The 13,114-nt window shown below is 54.7% G+C and overlaps 1 protein-coding gene across 2 annotated transcripts in view; it reads left to right on the top strand.

The window, feature by feature from the left end:
• The first annotated feature begins 5,409 nt into the window (after window positions 1–5,409).
• The window catches only part of SYT12 (synaptotagmin 12), a 12,956-nt gene continuing 5,251 nt past the window's right edge, over window positions 5,410–13,114 (top strand). The window contains exons 1-3 of one of the 2 annotated variants that reach the window (XM_004383672.1): window positions 5,416–5,464; window positions 8,831–9,024; window positions 11,613–12,005. In XM_004383672.1, the coding sequence (XP_004383729.1) occupies window positions 5,431–5,464; window positions 8,831–9,024; window positions 11,613–12,005 (621 nt within the window). In that variant the 5' untranslated portion in view covers window positions 5,416–5,430. Of the gene's footprint in view, window positions 5,465–8,830; window positions 9,025–11,612; window positions 12,006–13,114 lie in introns of both variants that reach the window. The other variant, XM_023738279.1, reaches the window with a different exon arrangement.

The following is a 13,114-nucleotide window of genomic DNA, read 5'->3' as shown; positions in this document are numbered from 1 at the left end:
CCCACGGGCCGAACCCCCGCGCCGGTTGCATGCGCGCCGGGCACCTCGCGCGCCGGGCGCCCTTCCCGGCACGGGCTCTCCGCGCACTGCGCACTCACCATCCCCGCACGCCCGCCTTGCTTGTGCACGCACGCCCTCGCCCGCCATTTACACGCCTCTCCTGCGCCCGCGTGCACACACGCCCCTCGCTTTCACACACAGCGCCCTGACCCTCCTTACTGCGCCTGCCCTGGCCTCCCCACCCCTCCGGGTCCCCAGTCAGCCCCCGGGACTCCGGACCCCTGTATACCCTGGGGGGTCCTCGAGGCAGGGGCTCTGGGTCTGCCGGAACTGCCCCGATCCTGAAGGGTACGTCGCTCTCCATCCCCAGGGTGCCCCTGGCTGCGTGAGGGGCTGGAGAGGACCCCCAGCCTCAGCCTGAGCGGGGGACTTTCCAGCTCCTTGGAGTATGAAGCTCGCCAGACCCAGGACCTGGCGGGGGGGAGGGCTGGCCATAGATTTGGGTTGAAGAGGGGCTGGGGGCGGGGCCAAACATGGAACCCGGAGCTACGCTGTGGGTGGAAGAGCTGGGAGCTGGCCATCCTAGTGACCCCCTCTTCCAAGGGCAATCGAGGGACTCTGTGCCCTGCCGGCCATTGATGCCACCCCCCGCCCCAAAAGCCTGGAAACCTCCACCCTAGAATGTCAGCCCCCCTCTCATCAGGGGGTGACAGGTTTGGAGAGCCCCAGCAGCAGTGCTAGAAAGGGCCTCAGAGTCCCCCTTCCTGTTAGAAATGAGGAAACTGAGCCCCAGAGAGGGAAGGAGACCCATCCAAGTTAACACAGCCGGTCCAGAGAAGGGTCAGGACCAGCACGCAAGCCCCTGTCTCCCCATTCTGAAATCCGAAACCTTTCCCAAGCGGCTTGGGGGAGTGGGGACTCCCAGGCGGCGGGGGTTTAGGTCCACACCCAGCCTCTTGTCATTTCCCTGTGCCTTCGTCCCCTTATCACCACAGTGGGGAGAGTAAGAGCCACCCCGGAGGGCTGCGGCAAGGACTTGCCGAGATGACACATGGCCAGAGCTCTGTACAGTGCCTGGCACAAAACAGGTGCCCACTAAATGCCAGCCTCCCAGTCTCTGCTGTGGTTTCCGTGGGCTGTTTGGAGGTGGCAGCAGGATGTGGTTATCTCAGAAAGTGGGGGAGGCACTTGAAAAGAATTTCAGACCTTTAAGTCCTAAGAGGCTCACAGCTGGAAGGTTTGAGGGCTCCCCTGGATCCCCCTCCTGCTCCTGCCTGTTCCTTGCTGGCCCCAGGGTGAGGTGGAGGGAGCCAGCACCTTGCCAGCCTGGGAATTGATGGGGGGTGGGGGAGGGTGGGTAGAGAGAGCAGGGAGTCAGCCTCCTTTCCCTGCAGCGGCACAGAATTCCTGGAAAGCTGTATCTCTGGCGAACCCAAGAGGGGGACTCCACCATGGTCAGATCATAGCAAGGCAGGGTGGCAGCTGTCCCTACCCTCAAGGTCTGGTCAGGAGGCTGGGTGGTGGCCAAGAACCTGGATCCACCCTCCGTGGTACTGACCCCAGTGCTGCTACTCATATTCTGAGGGGCCCTGGGCCCCAGCTTCCTCATCTGTAAAATGGGGATCCAATTATCCATGCAATCATCCGGTGTATATGGTGTGCCTACTGTGTGCCAGGCACACTGCTAAACACATACTATGTCTAAATTCCTACAGGAACTCTGCTAGGTCGGTTTTATGAAGCCAGAAATTGAACCTAGAGCTGTTCGCAATAAGTGAGCTCCGTGCAGCTTTAGGCTCGTGGTCAGGGGCAAGTGCGAATAGGTCAGGTGGGGAGGGGTGCCAAGGATCGCAGATGTGGGTCTGCAGCAGATCGGTGCTCCCTGCTTGCCCTGCTGTGCTCCATTTCCTGTATGTCAGAAGCGCAGGGGAAGCTCTGGTCCCAGGCTCCCTGGCCTCGGAGGTGCCTTGTCAGCGTCCTGCTCCGAGCTGCAGCCGCAGCGCCTCTGCCTGGTGGATCTTCAGGCTGCCAGCAGAGCACTGAGGTGGGCAACGGGAGATGGAGTCAGGGGGTCGCAGGGGCAGGAAGGAAAGCCTTAAAGGGCGCCTGCTGCAGACCCAGATCTGGCTCCGTCTCAGCACCCTGGTCGTTCGGTAGGTGACCTTGGGTAAGTTCACTGCCCTTCACTGAGCCTCCCTTTCCTTCTCTGTGGAGTGGGGATAGTAGCAGGATTTGGCCCACGGGGGTCTTGGGGAAGGTGATGGAGAAGATGTACATGAAGTCCTGGGCATGGAGGCTGGCGTTTCTAACAGAAGCGGCGCTGGACCCGGCAGCAGGCAGGCCGGCTGCCAGGCCCAGCTTCGCCCCTGCTGGCTGGGTGACTTTGGGCAAGTCACTTACCCTCTCTGAACTTCCCCATCCAAAGGCCAGGTTACCAGGCTCACGAACGCAGAGGCCTCCAGGGGCCAACAGGTTAGGGCCCATGTTGAATGGGAAATTTCCCAGTTGTTAACCATGGGCAGCTCACTTTAGTTTAAGACAAAGGAGGCACGTGGGCAGGCTGGCGGTGCTGCCACGCAATCTTGCTGCTCGGTCTAGGGGCAAGGGGACCTGTCTGGACCATTGCCAGGCCAGTAACCACAGCAGTTCATGCTTGCCAAGCCCGACCACACTCACCTTCTTGTTCCACCCTCCTGGCACCCTCATGGGGCAGCTCTGGGCCGCATTTTACAGATGAAAGAACTGAGGCTCAGAAAGACTAAGAAAATTGCCCGAGCTCTCTTGATCTGGTGAAGAGGTAGATCTGGAATTCAGAGCTGGGTGCGTCTGACTCCAAACCCTGTGCTCTGGCGGCCCTGCTTTGTTCATGCCCTCCCAGCCCCCCACCCACATGCCACACCTCAACATCTCCCCCCAGAAATCACCTCCCTTCACTCGGGCAGTGTGTTCCGGCTCTGACACTTCACCCGTGGCCACAGCTGGAACTTCTGGCTGAGGGTGTGCCTAGCAGTCATTCACACCTTCACGGAAATCCCAGCGCCTGAAAGGGATGTCGTGATGGGGGGTGGGCAATGTGGAGTCTGGGGTCTGGGCTGGACCACCGTGGCAGGGTGGGGACCCCTCAACGGCAGAGGTCTGGTACAGCCTGAGGTTCTGTCCCATGTCCACGTATACCTTGCCACAGGGGTCTAATCAGCCATGCCAGCTGGGCCTCTCTCGCTAGGTCAGCCTGTGCCAGGTAAGCAGAAAAGAGGCTGCTGGCATTGCTTATGGGATTCCTGGCAAGGCGGGGGTAGGCTGGAGCACATGTGGTCCGGCTGCCATGTGTGTTCAGGTGTCCAGACTCCTCTCACCAAGAGCTGGGGCCACCTGGGGCTTACTAGGTGGCATGGTGCACACTTGAGCAGTCTGCCTGCAGACTCTTAGGACACGACTTTGAAGCCATATGCCCGCTTGCAGTAAGGCCCAGTGGTTAGGAATGTGGACCCCGGCAGCCTGGGCTAGAGCTCTTTCTGGCTGGAAGGTTTATTAGCTCGTAGCTGGGGCAAATTACTACCGTGCCTCAGCACTGTCATCTGCAAACCAGAGATAGTAATTGTACCTACCTCCTGGGGTTGTTAGGTGGACTCAGGGAGGTAATATACATGCAGAGTGCTGAGAACTGAGCCTGGGGCAGAGGGAGTGTTCAGCAAGGTTAGCTATTCATATCCTGATCTCCAGCCCAGGTCCCAGGAATGAGCTCACTCAGGTCAGGATGGGCGAAGCCCTTCTTGGTCTAGCGCCCCCCTCCCATCATGATGACAACCGCATCTCCTCATGGGAGGGGGGGGCATCGTCAAGAGAGTGGGAACAAGGAGCAGCCTGTGTACCCCGGGCCCTGCTCGGCCCTGCTTCTCGAGGGCCTCCTGGCCTGGGGACTTGCATCACCCCCCAGATGAGCTGGACAGCCTTGTCTGGACCAAGGCACCCCAACTTCTTGGCTCCAAAACCTCAGACTGGGGAGGACCCAGGATCCTGAAATGCTGGGTCCCAGCCTCCCCCTCTAACTCCAGTCCAGAAGGGCGACCCCTGAATGCTTCCAGGGGTGGCAAACTGGAGGGCCGAAGCCCGGAGGGAAGTTTACCCTGTGCCTGGACAGGGTTTGATATGTTTTGGGAATTGCTTGCAGCATTTGAAAATCAAGAAACTGCTCATAAAAAAATCCAGGTGTCTGGCTTTTCTTTAGGAAGCCAGATGATCCCACATTCTTGCTGGAACAGAGGAGCCTCTGCCCTTGGGCCGGGCGAGCGTCTGCAGTTCCTATACACCCTCCCCTCGACTCCTCTCACCTCATCCCTTTCTTCTACCTGCCTGGGGCCCACAGGCTTATGAGTCTGTCACAGCTGCTCTGAAGGGCAAGGGAACCAAGAGGCTGGGAGGGAGGGGTTACCCATCCTTCTTTGCCCCTTGAGCTGAGACTGGTAGGTACAGGCCAACAGCTCATCTAGTCTCCTTTCGAACATTCCTTTCCCATTCAGAACACGTTCACAAGCTGGATTTACTTCTTAGCAACAACAATCATGAAACAATGAGCAGTCACCTGTGTTCATGGGATGGCTTGCGTGAGTTCCCAGATCTTCTAGAACAACTTCTTCAGACCTCAAACCCCCCAAAAAAACACCCATTGCCACTGAGTCACTTCTGACTCACAGCGACCCTATAGGACAGAGTAGAACTGCCCCATAAGGTTTCCAAGGCTGTAAATATTTATGGAAGCAGATCGCCAGGTCTTTTCTCCCAGGAAGCTGCTGGGTGGATTCGAATCACGAACCTTTCAATTAGCAGCCAAGCTCTTAATCTCTGTGCCACCAGAGCTGCCTATTTGGGACATACTTATACTAATAAAAAAAAATCTGAAATTCAGTTAATTTCAGATAAACAATGAGTAACTTTTTAGCATAAGTATATCCCATGCAATACTTGGGATATAAAAAAACCAAGCCAAACCCATTGCCATCAAGTGGATTCCAACTCATAGCGACCCTATAGGACAGAGTAGAACTGCCCCATAGGGTTTCCAAGGAGCGGCTGGTGCATTCGAACTGCTGACCCTTTGGTTCGTAGCCAAGCTCTTAACAGTGTCACCAGGGCTCCATGTGGGATATACTTACACTAAAAAATAATCTGAAATTCAAATGTAGCTGGATGTCCTGTATTTCATCTGGCAATGCTGGAATGAGGTCTTAGAGTGCTTGAAAAGAGCTTTAATTGCCATTTTAAAAAAACACCTTTCTTTCACCAGGCTCCCCTCACAGCTGAGTGAACTCCAGGGTGCCAGGCAGGCACACAGGTGCTGGGAAGGCCAGGGCATCGGGTCGGGGTAGGTGGCCCTGCACAGCCCTCCCTGCTGACTCTCTTTTCCCTTCCAATACAGCCACTGTGGCGGGCGTCATGGCTGTGGACGTGGCAGAATACCACCTGAGCGGTGAGTCTCTGTGGGTGGCCTCTCCCCTCTACCACACCTGTATGGCATCCTCAGGACTCCTGCACCTGGCCTGGGTGGGGATGTCAGTGCAGCATGAATAATGGTCTCATTTTACTAGGAAAGACAGTCACATAGCCTTGGGAACATCAAGCTTGGGCCAGTCTGAGGTCTCATCTCTCTACTTCAGTGGCCCCTTCCTGTTGAAGCAGCTCCCCCTGATTTGACTCGAGGGATTCCCCTTGGAGACCTTTGTCCCACTGCTCCTTGAGGACAAGTTTGTGACATGGAATCTCCTCACTCGGGGCCATTTCTGGAGCCTGGCCAGTAGTCATGGAAACCCAGGAAGGTTGATGTTAAATTCATGGAACATTAAACTCAGAGAGCACCCAGTCCCCGATGGCGAATATCTGGGATGCAGCTCCCACCTTCCTATCTTGTGCCATGGCAGGCATAACTAATCAATCATGGAGGTTGGAGATGGCCTGGAGACACCAGATATACTCCTGCAGCCCTGCCAATCAATGGTGGATGGTGTCAGAGCTGAAACAAACATGCCCTCCTCATTTACAGATGGGAGAAGTGATGCTCAGCCAGGGAAAGAGATACTAAGTGAGTGACAGTCAGGACAAGAACTCAGGTCTCCTGACCTCCAGGCCAGGACTCTCCACCTCTCTAGCTCCTACCCTCACATGGCCCCCAGCTAGCCCAGTGCTGAGCTGAAGGCTGTATCAGGGACCACCTCTCCCAGTCCCATCTCCCTCCCCAGTCAAGGATCCTCACTTCTCTCCAGTGATGAGACCTCTCTGAGCCTCTACTTTCTCATCTGTAACATGGGGGCAATGAGGCCTTCCTCAAGGGGTATTGGGACGATTCAGTGAGCTAACACTTACCAAGAGCCCGACGCGGTGCCAACACAACTCTCTCCCAACTGCAGGCCTTTGGCTAAGTCCTTCGGTCTGGTGTGGAGAGTTTGAGTGCAGACTTGGAGCCAGACTGTCTGGCTTCAGCTTCCTCATTTATAAAGTGGGGATAATAATAGAACCACCCTCCCAGGGTTGTTCTGAGGAGTCAATGGGTTAATATACGTGAAGTGCTTAGAACAACCCAAACCCGTTACTGTCGAGTTGATTCCGACTCATAGTCACCCTGGAGGACAGAGCAGAACTGCCCCATAGGGTTTCCAAGGCTGTAATTTTTACAGAAGCAGAGTGCCACATCTTTCTCCCGTGGAATGGCTGGTAAGTTCAAACCGCCAACCTTTTGGTTAGCAGCTGAGCACTTAACCACTGCACCACCCGGGCTCTTTGCTTAGAAGAGGGCCTCGTAAATAGTAAAGAGTAAGTTATTATTATTATTATTACTAATACTACTGGTACTACTATTCATTTTGGGGTCTTAGTTTAGACCTCACTTCCCCTGGGAATCCTTCCCGTGCCACCCCAAGTCTGGCACGCAATAAAGTGAGGAAATAAATGAGCATTCATTGTCATCATTTCATGTCACCTTTCTGGGGTTTTGTCCGGCTCTGAGAGGGCCTGGACTTGGTCCTTTTGTGCCCCTAGTCCTGCTTTTCTGGCAGCCAGACAGCTGGCTTCTGTCCCTCAGTGCCCTGGAGCCCTCTCTCGGGGAACTTGGCTCTGTCTGCCACCCCAGCCGTGCCCAGCACCCACTTGGACCTCAGCTCCCGCCTGCTGGCCAGCCCCCTGCTAGCGCCCAGACCCTCACGTCCTGCACGTCTCGGCAGGAGCCCTCACACACACATGCACTGCGCTCTAGGGTTTACCCATCGCTGGCGCCTTCCAGGGCTGGGCCTGGGACCCCCCACAGATCGCTTTGTGGTTTTGTTTAGCCCACAAATTACATTCCATCAGCAAGAGAAGTCAGGCGCAAATAGGATTCGCTCAGAGTCCCTCCATCCTTATTATCTGCTGCTTTTGTTTGTCCCTGGTCCCCTGGCCCTGTCTTTTATTAGCATGGGATTTCCTAGGTCAAAATTGTGTGATCGTACCATGTTGAGGAGTGATATTTTTCTCTTAACAATGCCAGAAACGTTTCTCCACGTTGTCAAGGTGCTCTCTTCAGGACCTCAGTTGTCACTCTCGAAGGCTAGTGACGTTCCCTCTGAGACGCCACCAGCCCCCACCGGCCCCCTCTGTCGGACCTTCAGGCCGTTTCCAGATTTCTGCTGTTTCAGTACAGCCCCGATGACTCACAAATAGACAAAAAACTTGTTGGGATTTTTCCTTTCAAATAAATTCTCCGGGCTAGGACCACTGGGCAGGACATGTCCTTGTCATCATCTCTATTTCCCGGAGGAGGAAACTGAAGCGCAGAGACTAGGTGGCTTGCTGGGAGCCCAGGTGCCTGCACCCAGCTTCTGCCATCTCTCACCTCTGTGGCATGGAGCAGATAAATAGATGTGTTCTTTGTTCTATCTTGGCCTCAGCTTTCCTCCTCTAGAAAATGGGGGTAGGGACCTTATAGGGTGCTCATATCCATTGCCATCCAGTCAATTCTAACTCCTAGTTGACTCATAGCGATCCTATAGGACAGAGTAGAACTGCCCCATAGGGTTTCCAAGGAGCGGCTGGTGGATTCGAACTGCCGACCTTTTCGTTAGCAGCCAGGCTCTTAGCCACTGTGTCACCAGAGCTCCAGGGTGCTCATAGTGTTTGGTAAATGTCGTGGCTGAAGCTGGGCCCTGCCCTTCTCTGGAGCGAGTTTGTGTTGTGGATTCCGGCTAGGGTTGGCTGGGCTCGGGGAGGGCAGGGCAGGCGGAGGCTCCTGCTGCAGCTTGCAGGCCATTGCTGATTCTTCCCTGTGCGGGCCGGGCTGGGGCAACGGCGGGGGGTGGGGCGTGGGGGGTGCAGAATCTCTCAAGCCCAAAGTGCTCCCCTGCGCTGGACACTCCGCTCACTCTGGGCTTTTTACACGCCCTTCACTTTGCCTGCCCTAAACTCCCAATCCCCATTGCCTTGGCCTGGCACACTTCTTTCTCCCCCTTAGATGTCCCTCCTTCAGGAAGCCCTCCTGGGCTGCTCCTAACTCAATTCCCATCACCCCGTTTTCTCCATTTGCCCCCAAACTGTGTGCTACTTAAGGACAGGGACTGGGGCTAAGGCTGACTCGCCCGCCACGTCTCCCTATGCCCACAGGGTGCTGGCACACAGCAGGTGCTCCACAGATGTGTGATGATAAATCTCCACCCCTGAAATGCCGTCCCTACTTCTCTCCACCCTGCTTACTTGGGAACCACGCTGGGCCCCGCCCAGGCAGGGCAGCGGTTACGCCTCCTTCCTCGAGTGGGGGTCTGTAACCACTGGGGGTTCCCAGGAACCAATGATGAGGACTGCCCTTGCTTTGCAGTCATCAAGAGCCCCCCTGGCTGGGAGGTGGGCGTCTACGCTGCAGGGGCCCTGGTGCTGCTAGGAATCGCAGCTGTGAGCCTGTGGAAGCTCTGGATGTCGGGGAGCTTCCCCAGCCCCTCCCCATTCCCAAACTATGACTACAGGTACCTGCAGCAGAAGTATGGCGAGACCTACGCAGAGGCCAGGCAGAAGGTGAGGCTTCCGCTTCCTCAGGGGCACACGGATGGGGCTCCTCGTCCCCGCTCACCGTCCACTCTCAGGATGGACCCCGGCCCTTCCCACCTCTCCCTCCCTCCCTCCCTCCTGGTGAATTTCCTCCCTGCAAAGGGCCGGCCCGCCCTTGTCCACCCCCACGGCCCCGTTTCCTAGCCCTGCGCTGTTGTTGGGTACCAGCGAGTCGATGCCGACTCATGGCGACCCCATGTGACGGAGTAGAACTGCCCCATAGGGTTTCCTAGGCTGTAGTTTTTACAGAAGGGCCCTGGTGGTGCAGTGGTTAAAGCTGTAGGCTGCTAACCAAAAGGTTGGCGGTTTGAACCTGCCAGCCACTCAGTGGGAGAAAGATGTGGCAGTTTGCTTCCATAAAGATTTCAGCCTTGGAAACCCTGTGGGGCTGTTCTACTCTGTACTGTGGGATTACTATGAGTCGAGATCGACTTGACAGCCAAGGGTTTGGTTTTTTGGTGTAATCTTTTTGTTTGTTTATTGTTGCAGTTTAAGTGAAAGTTTGCATTTCAAGTTAGTCTCTTATACAAAAATGTATACATACATTGTTATGTGACCCTAATTGCTCTCCCTATACTGTGACAGCACATTCCTTTCTACCCTTGATTTCCTGTGTCCATTCAACCAGCTCCTAACCCTCTCTGCCTTCCCATCTCACCTCCAGACAGAAGCTGCCCATTTGGTCTCATGTCTCTACTTGAGCTAAGAAGCACCCTCTTCACGAGTATCATTTTCTGTCCCACAGTCCAGACCAATCTTTTGTCTGAAGAATTGGCCTTGGAAATTGTTTTAGTTCTAGGCTGACAGAGAGTCTGGGGTGGTTTAATCTTTCTGGGAGCAGATCACCAGGTCTTTCTGCTCTGGAGCTACGGGTGGGTTCAAACCACCATCCTTTGAGTTAGCAGCCGAGCGCTTAACAGTTGCGCCACCAGGGCTCCTAGCCCTGTCCTAGGTAATCGATAAATACTTGTTGAAGGAATTAATGCTTTCCATTTTAAAAACCATCCCAGGAAAAATACAGCCAAGTATAAATAAAAAGAAAAACATCCAAAATACCACTACCCAGAGGCCAGCAACTGCTAACTGTTTTTAACTGTTTACAGTTTGATAACATTGCTTTCCAATTTTTTCAGTGGGGTACCCCTCCCCCCGTCTTTCTTCCATGCATAGTTTTCACACAATAGCGTCATAGCTGCAAAGATTTTTATACCCTGCTCTCTTCATCTCAAAGTTGAAGCATTTTCCCATATGGTGGAACACCCACCATAAACAGCATTTTAATGGCTATGTAAGGTTACCTTTTATGGCTGAGCCATGATTTACTAAATGCCATTATAAATAATGCAATAAATGTTGTGTATGTAAAATGTTGTCTTCATCTGGGATTATGTATTTTGGATGGCTGCCCAGATGCAGAGTTACTGTATCAGGCAGTATAAACATTTTTAGGGCTCACAATATATACTGCTGAGTCTTTCATCATTTAAGACTTGGCAGAGTTTTTCTAACCTCATGTCGGGTTCCAGGGAGCACAGCCAGAGTGTGTTACCAAATGGAGGTCCCACCTGCTCGCTTACTTGGGATGTTGGGGGAGACTCCCTCTCACTCTGTTGGGGGGTGTGTAAATTGGCACAACTTTTCCAAAGAGCATTTTGGCAACAGTACCAACATCCTTCCAAAGGTCTATGTCCCCTGACTCAGGATGCTAAGCAGATAGAGAGATTCAGTGCTGCAGGATTCGTATTTGTGAAAAACTTGGAACAACATAAATGCCCAACAGTAGGAGAATAAGAAAACATGCTTATCCACTTAATGGTAAGTGGGGAGCCATTAAAAACTATGGTAATGAAGACAGTATAGCAACGTGGGAGATGTTTATGGCACAAAGGCATTTGCTTTCTCAAATCCCAAGGTCAATTTAGAGAAGAGAATAACTTGAATATTGCTGTATTGTTGTTGTTAGGTTCTATCAGCCCGATGTGACATAGTAGGATTACCCCATAGGGTTTGCTTGGCTGTAATCTTTATGGAAGCAGATTGCCAGTCCTTTCTCTCGAGAAGCCTCTGGGTGGGTTCAAATCACCAACCTTTTGGTTAGCAATTGAGTGCTTAACCATTGTGCCACCAGGGCTCCTTAATATCAGGGCGAGCATTATCCAACATGAGCTCTTTGTCAGGCTGTAAACAGTTTTTGTAAACTTCCTTTGAGGCTGCTTGAGCATCTATTAAGTAGCTATACCCTAGTTCTCTTAACCACTCCCCTCCTGCTGGACACTTCAGTTGTTGACTACTTTTCCTTTTTATAAACATCGCTGCGTTGAACATCTTTGTGTATGGAACTCTGTCCATATAAATAAACATGTTGAGAAAAAGCTTTCTTCCATGCTGGTTAGAGGGAGAAAACTACCTTGCTAACTAGGGGGTGCACTGTTTTTGTGACATGGGAACTTGGAGGGGCCTGAATGAACAGGAGTCACCGCTGCTCTTCACCATCTCCTGAAGATCTGTGCCTCTTGCCCACGTGATGCTTCCCTCTCCCTTTTTCTCACCTCCAGAGAGTGCCTGCCTGGACCGCCCCGCGGGCCAGCATGAGGGGACCACCCAGCCGCAAAGGCAGCCTCAGCATTGAGGACAACTTTGAGAGTATCAGTGAGCTGGGGCCCCTGGAGCTGATGGGGCGGGACCTGGACCTGGCCCCCTATGGGACCCTCCGGAAGTCCCAGTCGGCTGACTCCCTGAACTCCATCTCCTCCGTGAGCAACACCTTCGGGCAGGACTTCACGCTGGGCCAGGTGGAGGTGAGCATGGACTACGATGCCGCCTCGCACACCCTCCACGTGGCCCTGCTGCAGGGCAAGGACCTCCTGGAGCGGGAGGAGGCCAGCTTCGAGTCCTGCTTCATGCGAGTCAGCCTGCTGCCAGACGAGCAGATCGTGGGCATTTCCCGGGTAAGTGGGGGCCGGAAGCTGGGGGTTCCGGGCGGGACCCCCTGCAAGTGGACTTGGCTGCCCAGGGCGGAGGTGGGTCTGGGCTCACTGGAGTTCCCTCTAGGCTGGTGGGTCTGCAGGGCCAGGCCAGATCCAGGGAGGGTGCTAGAGACGAGGTTTGGACACTGATCCAGGAGCTGAAGGTGTGGCTTGCAGTGAGGACTAACCGGGCATTTGGGGCCTCCATCTCCGGGCTCCCACTGGGCGTGGTTCTCAGCTCTGATGTGGTGCTGAATACAGCCTGTGCTAATCTGTCCCCCGGATCAACGTGGGGTCCTGGCAGGAAAGGCTGGATGCTCAAGTTGGCAACTATGAGGAGCGTTAACAGCAACACTGTTTACAACGGTGTGGGTGAGTGGTACCACCCCAGGTCTGAGGGGATGAGGGCAAGGTGAGAGTCCTGGGAGAGCCGCCTTGGCCGGGGCTGTGACATTTGGTTAAGGGCACGGTTGGCCTGCGCAATACTGAAGAGAGGAAGTTGGGGGTATGGGCACCCCACCTCTCTGATCTCATCTCCCTCAGTGACCCCTACTCGCTGACCTCACCCAAAGCTGGAGGCCGGGGAAGCCTTTTGATTCAACCTGCAGAGGTCAGCCCCTGAGGCCAAGAGCAGGGAGACACCCAGCACACCCCACTAGGCCAGTCCCTCTGCCTTGCCAAGGGGGAGCAAAGCCCAATGAGATCCACCCTATAGCCCAGCACCAGCAGCGTGCAGTCGGGCTGGGTGGGGCGTACAGGCCCCAGGCTGAGAGGCCTCTGAGATGGGCCAGGGTGACGTGGCCTCCGACCCGGAGTGGGAGGGGCCTGAGGACCTGCAGGACCAGAAGTACTTCTGACTCCTTGGAGACCCACCTGTGTCTGCTCACCTGGACTGTGCTGAATGGCATCTGTCCCTCAGTGGGGGACAGTGGACAGTGTCATCCTGCTCCCATTCCACCCCCCATCACTCCGGGAAGGGCTAGAATTGACCACCAGCTGTGTGTATGCCCAGCTGTGTGTGTGCCCAGCTGTGTGTATGCCCAGCTGTGTGTGTGCCCATCTGTGTGTATGCCCAGCTGTGTGTGTGCCCA

Source organism: Trichechus manatus, unplaced genomic scaffold (assembly GCF_000243295.1).
Source record: "Trichechus manatus latirostris isolate Lorelei unplaced genomic scaffold, TriManLat1.0 scaffold00113, whole genome shotgun sequence".
In the NCBI taxonomy this organism is placed as follows: Eukaryota; Metazoa; Chordata; class Mammalia; order Sirenia; family Trichechidae; genus Trichechus; species Trichechus manatus.
Note: the sequence above shows the minus strand (reverse complement) of the source record. Positions and strands in the feature narration are given on the sequence as shown.